This window comes from Micropterus dolomieu, linkage group LG01, assembly GCF_021292245.1.
Source record: "Micropterus dolomieu isolate WLL.071019.BEF.003 ecotype Adirondacks linkage group LG01, ASM2129224v1, whole genome shotgun sequence".
Lineage (NCBI taxonomy): Eukaryota > Metazoa > Chordata > Actinopteri > Centrarchiformes > Centrarchidae > Micropterus > Micropterus dolomieu.
The window spans coordinates 6,232,683-6,238,834 of NC_060150.1; the positions used below are offsets into that span (position 1 = coordinate 6,232,683).

The 6,152-nt window shown below is 38.8% G+C and overlaps 2 protein-coding genes across 5 annotated transcripts in view; both read left to right on the forward strand.

Moving 5' to 3' along the window:
• The window catches only part of LOC123974686 (kelch-like protein 41b), a 5,629-nt gene extending 1,988 nt beyond the window's left edge, over positions 1–3,641 (forward strand). Inside the window, exons 3-6 of the mRNA XM_046055533.1 lie at positions 304–411; positions 1,921–2,106; positions 2,964–3,110; positions 3,202–3,641. Of these exons, the coding sequence (XP_045911489.1) occupies positions 304–411; positions 1,921–2,106; positions 2,964–3,110; positions 3,202–3,313 (553 nt within the window). The 3' untranslated portion in view covers positions 3,314–3,641. The remainder of the gene's footprint in view (positions 1–303; positions 412–1,920; positions 2,107–2,963; positions 3,111–3,201) is intronic.
• Positions 3,642–5,361: 1,720 nt separating this feature from the next.
• The window catches only part of LOC123973730 (2-oxoglutarate receptor 1-like), a 35,234-nt gene continuing 34,443 nt past the window's right edge, over positions 5,362–6,152 (forward strand). For all 4 annotated transcript variants that reach the window (XR_006825686.1, XM_046053997.1, XM_046053990.1 and 1 more), the window contains exon 1: positions 5,362–6,035. The gene's annotated coding sequence lies outside the window, so the exon portion shown is untranslated. The remainder of the gene's footprint in view (positions 6,036–6,152) is intronic.

Here is a 6,152-nt window from a genome sequence, read left to right on the forward strand (position 1 = left end):
CCCCCCCCCCCCCCCCCCCCCCGCCCCTTTTTCCTATCCAGTCTGTACAGTTTTTAATTAACAAAATTACTTCCTATATAACATTTAATAATCTGTTTTGTTGTTTTTTCTTGGATTTATACTTAAGATACTTAACTTTTTTTACATTTAACACAAATCCAAATTGATTTGGTTTGAAATCACACATGCGACAAGGAAGCGTTTGAGGTTTTGAACAAAATTGCAGCAACACATTCAGGGGAGCAAAATGACACTGATGGACATCATTTTAACTTAATTTAAACTTAAATATGAATTCTTCAGGAGGATGAAGTGGAGTGAGACCAAAAAGCTTCCTCTGAAGATCCACGGCCACTCTGTCGTCTCCCACAAAGGACTTGTCTACTGCATTGGAGGAAAGACAGATGACAAGTGAGTAAATGCATGTGTGTGTGTGAATATGAGAGAGAGAGAGAGCTTATGCTGTGAGCTGCAGCTGTTTGGGGTCTGGCAGACTGCAGGGCTACATCATAGACAACAATTACACTGTTACAGTCCAGGACTGTGTAATGCACAACAGTAATGAAAATACTGATCCTGTGCAAGAGTGAAGCACTGAATACAACAGTGATACATGAACACAAAAGGCGACAAGTCCTCACAACTTAGGATTTTAAATACTGTACCTAATAATAAGCTGATCAGTCGATTTAGTGTTTTCAACACTAAGACAACACTGCTAATCATCAAGAGGAAACAGGTGTGCCTCTCCTGCCCTGAATTTTAGGTGGGGCTCTGTCTCAAAAAAAGTAGGTGTGAAAGCCTTAATCAGAGAGTGAATGTCATCATTGAGCTCTCTTTTTAAACGACCCAAGAAATGAAAGAAGAAATTAAACCAAGGTATGAACAAATACATGGATACATGTTATTTATGTCCCCCAGTTAGAATAGAATAGAAACCTGCATACAGACATACACTCATCATAACCTAACTTGTAGACTTAAATATATTTATAATTTAGAGACTGCATCGGTATACTGACAATAAGTTGTACTTGTTAGACCACACCCTTACAATAACAGTGATACTCTTTATTTATAGAGCACTTTTCAAAACCCCTGTTACCAAGGCAGCAAAATAAAATGTCAGGTTAAAACAAGTATTTGATGTATAAAAACCAATACAGTGTAGGCAAAGGTAAGAATAGGAAAAGAAAAACGTCCTTAAAGGAAATAAAAGACAGTTCAAAGAAAATCTGGCTCTCCAATAAAAGTACGTTTTAAGAAGGAGATCTCTAACTGACCTGATCCTCCCAAAGTGTATTACATTTCTTATCATATATTTAGATTGTGCTGTTTTAAAATATCTCATCCTTATCTGCCATGCAACTATTTTTAATATCTAATAAATTGTATCTGTTATGTCCAGGTGAATCCTCTTGTAGATGCCTTCAATACAGACAGTATCCTGAATTTCATTTTCAATCAACTATATCCAGGATTGATCCAGATTAGATTAGCTTTAATCCTGTCCCATTCTATAGTATTTGTTGTCAGATATTTGACGCAACATCAAACTGTATCTGAAGTTGGAGTAAAACTTCAGGATGTTACCTCCAAATTGTAGATTAATTTTGTCCAGGTTGTTCTGTCCCCACCCACTAAAACCAATCTAGTGGGAATAACATATTTTAAATGTATTTAAAGAAACTTAGTGCACTTATCCTTTAGTTTTCTAATTTCTTTCTTTCTTATTTCTGTTGATTATTCTCGTCTCTCTCTATTGTATTTTGTCCTATAACGCTTTATTTTCATTGATTTTATATTCTGTTTCCTTCCTAACTTATTCAGCTGGTGCTTTTTCATCTTTCATCTTTTTCATCAAACATCTTTTGACATAAAAAAAATCCCACAGTTGTAGTCTTCCTTTCATCTCCACAGCAAAGCCCTCAACAAGATGTTTGTGTACAACCACAAGCAGTCTGAGTGGAGGGAGCTCGCGGCCTTGAAGACGCCCAGAGCCATGTTCGGCGCTGTCATCCACAACGGCAAGATCGTGGTGGCTGGTGGAGTCAACGAGGAAGGCCTCACTGCTACCTGCGAAGCCTATGACTTTGCAACAAACAAGTACGATTCTGTTTGGGCTTGTTTTACCTTTCAGTTGGGGAATTGTGTTAAAAATTATATACATTTTCTACAAACAACCACAACAATCAGCTTTTTGACATTTAGCATTAATCATAGAACTACCACATACTTTGGAGCCCCAAAATGTTCAACAGTATATGAATAAATAACACATCATGAAATAAACACATGAATAAATTGAACACAGAAAAATAAAATATATCTCAAAGATATAATTAAACCAATAAATTGTGAAATACATTCCTCATTATGATAAAATATTATTTTGTCATTTTTATTTTCAAATAATAGAAAATCTTTTTTGTATGTGTTTTGATATCATAATGGAATTCCTCCCAATTACAATTTCATTTCATGTCACATTTATTTCGTAATGTCGTGTTTCGTTATATCACATGCCCCCAGCCGCCCAAGCAGGCTCACAAACTGCCAGCTAACTATCAAGCTCCAAACAAACTTATATGTCTTTCACTGAAACAACAAATTTGAATCAAAAGGCTGCTGTTAGCACTGGCTCTCTCAGCTTGAAGATATCAAATAAAAGTGTCAATATGGAAAAGATAAGCATTTCCTATAATAAAGCGGAAAATAAGGAGTATTTTTATTTTTACATTGCTTATTTCACATTTTCTTATATATATGTATACACATATACATATATATATATATATATATATATGTATGTAATGTATGCCTTTTGGCCTCCATATACCACATCTCAGTTAACTTAGCTGCTTAAAAAAATGAATTTGGATGAATGTACCAAGATACAACAGGCATCTAAAATGAGAGCTCCATCTTACGCTTGACCTTCTCCTAATGTTGTGTCGCCTCAGGTGGGAGCCCTTCACAGAGTTTCCCCAGGAGAGGAGCTCTGTCAACCTGTTGTGCAGCGGCGGCTCCCTGTACGCTGTGGGCGGCTTCGCAATGGTTGAGATGGAGAACAAGGAGGTGGCTCCCACAGAGGTCACTGACGTCTGGCAGTAAGTCTTCTCAAGTTATGGGATTTGCATTTTTTGGTTGGTTACCATTGTGTTTGTTGCGAGATCTCAACACTCCTCTCGGTCTTGTTAGGTACGAGGACAATAAGAAGCAGTGGAGTGGCATGCTGAGGGAGATGCGTTACGCTGCCGGCTCCTCCTGTGTGTCCATGCGCCTCAATGCTGCAAGGATGCCAAAATTGTAGACAGAATCACTTTCTTTCTTTATTTCTTTCTTTACCCCTCCAACTACACCTCCTGACACCCCCCTCCTCCCCAAGTGAGCTGCCTCCAAGGCGTCTCATCCTCTGCACTCGGATTTCTGTGTGTCAAGTTGATCTTTGACATTAATTTTTCTCAGAACTCAGATGATTTTTATCTGTACTATAAACACTTGGCTCTGCTGCCTCTTCAAAGACTGCAACCTCCCCACAGTAAAAAAAAAAAAGAAGCCACAATTTAGATTGATCTATAAATCTCTGTTTACATCATTTCTAGCTCTGCTTTTGTAAAATAAACATTTGTAAACTCCTGCTTCCTTTACTGTTTTTGAGTGTGTGTGATCTAAAGAAAAGTGACATTAGAGACTGCCTCACCACGTCGAGGGCAGCTTCTGTAGCTTCTTTGTACTTTCAGGTAAACAAGGACGTGGGACTGGGTTAATAGCATGTGAAGTCTTGACATTTAAACACATCATAATGATCTTCAAACATGTGTCACAAGTTCCAGAAATGGAAACAACACAAATGACAAAAAGTTTAGATACATCTCTGCAGTTTACCCTCACGCTGAATGAAATACATTCACGCTAAGTCATAACAGTTTACACTTACATTAACTGGATCATGACACATGAGGATTTTACATCACATTAAAATGAACATGTACACCTCTGGAGCTGTAAAGGAAGTGTCAATTTAAGTGTAAGCACCAAATGAAGTTCAAGTGTCAGTCTACAGAAATCTAACGCACAGAGAGAAGTGAAACTGAGAGAAGTGAAACTGCTGGAAAAAAGCTGTTCATTAAGTTAAACTTCAAGCTGTGGAAGGAGTTGTGGGACTTGGGGGCATAAATGTTGAGTGAAACCAAAGCTGAATATCTGATAATAATAATAGCTCTGGTTTGTGAATCTGATTCATTTGGGAACAATAAAGAAGCAAAAGCGTTCTGCAAAGGCTTGCAATATTCAAGTTACCAAGATTAGTTCTGAAAGTAAAACGACATATATGAGATGGACAGACTTTTGACAGGAAAAGTAAAACATGTCTTGCTTGTCAAGCGCACCCATCAGTCAAATCGCAAATACAGTCTGAAAAAGCATCTTGCTCTCAAGTTCACTGTCAACATACGGAAGTAGGAGTGATTTGTGTTTGTGGAAAATCTCATGCTGTCAGAGTCTCTGTCTCTCTGTTCCTCCTCTTCAGCCACTTTACTGCTTCCCCAGGACCTTTCATTGCCATTTTCCATCCGACGTCCACCAGATGCCCGCAGACTCTTCCTCCTTTCCACATCACCTGATAGCCCCAACCATTTACACACTTACAGTACTTAACCAGTTAATTCCCACTCACTCCTTACCAGATCGGCCTATGTTATGGTCCTGTGTTCTAATTAGGGATTACCTGCATGTTTTGGACCTTATTGCCTGACTATTGGACTTTTGTTTCTTGCTTGCTCCTTGTAGGATTTGTTCGATTTGTTTGAACTGTATATAAAAAAGGTGTGGACTGCCTTCTCTGGTTTTGCCTCTTGCTGCCTCACCATCCTATAAACCTGTGTTCCTCCATATTGCTAGAAATTATTGAACTGCATCAGCTCTCTCTCATATGGATGTGGGGCAGCGGCGCTGGCAAACTACCATACATGCAGGAAAGGCAGTTGCATAGGGGCCTGTGGTAGTTTCGGGGCCTGTAAGTTAAGTTATCTCTCAAATTAGTATAATTATAAGATCATTAGAAATAACCATTTTCACAAAGTTATCATATCATGCAATTATTCCCTGAGATATTGCAGTAGGTCTGTAAAGTACTCAGTGAGTCAGGCCTCTTTCTCTCTCTTACACTTGTCATTCATATTCAGTAACAATACAATAACATTAAATACTTTTACACACAAACACTCCATTGCCACATAACTCTGAAGTAGGTACGTCTAAATTAAGTTAACGTGAATAAGGATGAATTCATGGGATTTTATGTCAAAGATGTTCATTCTGTGGGCCCGCACAGAATTCTGGGTAATTATAATAGCAAAATCCGCACAGAAGAGTAGCTAGCTAGTGAAGTGACAGCAAGAGGGAAATTAACTCGATATGGAGTACAAACACAAAAGTCTGGTTCAGCAGCAGCTGAGCAAGAAAAAGCAAAGCCACTAAAATTTTCTTTAAACAGAAAGACTGATAGCAGCAAACAGGAGTTGTGAGCAAGAGGAGCCGAAGGGGACACCTGCTGCTAGCTACAGCATCGCGCCATCCACCGTGAGGACGAGTAACGTTACTGCCCCCCGACACTTTCAGACTTCTACAGCCTGAAACACTTTATTGCTGCAGAGCGATATTAAACTCTACTGAAATGACATAACCTCGACATTTCCCACGCAACTCCTGTCAGTCCGCATCTGAAGAGTGAAAACAGCACTAGAACTAAGCAAGATGTTGTTTGTGGACAACAACTGCATCGCTGCAAGCTTTGGGGGTAAATTGACGTTAGTCTGCAACGTTTTACTGCTTTTCATAAAAATCCCAGTGACTGTGGCCTCTGCAGAACGATCTTTTTCCAAACTCACACTTATAAAATCTTACCTGAAGAGCTCACTGGGGCAGACTAATGTGGACACACTGTCACACACTGAGAATGCTCTGAGCTGCAGCTGGATTCAAAGGGTTTAATAAACAACTCTGCAAAAAGCTCAGGAGAGTGCGCCTAAAATGTAAGTAAAACTTGTTTATTTGACTAGTAATCAATCCACACACTTGTGTTATGTGTTTATAATGCCTATGAACAGACAGGAAACATTTGTCATTGATCATCATCTTTTTCCATATGT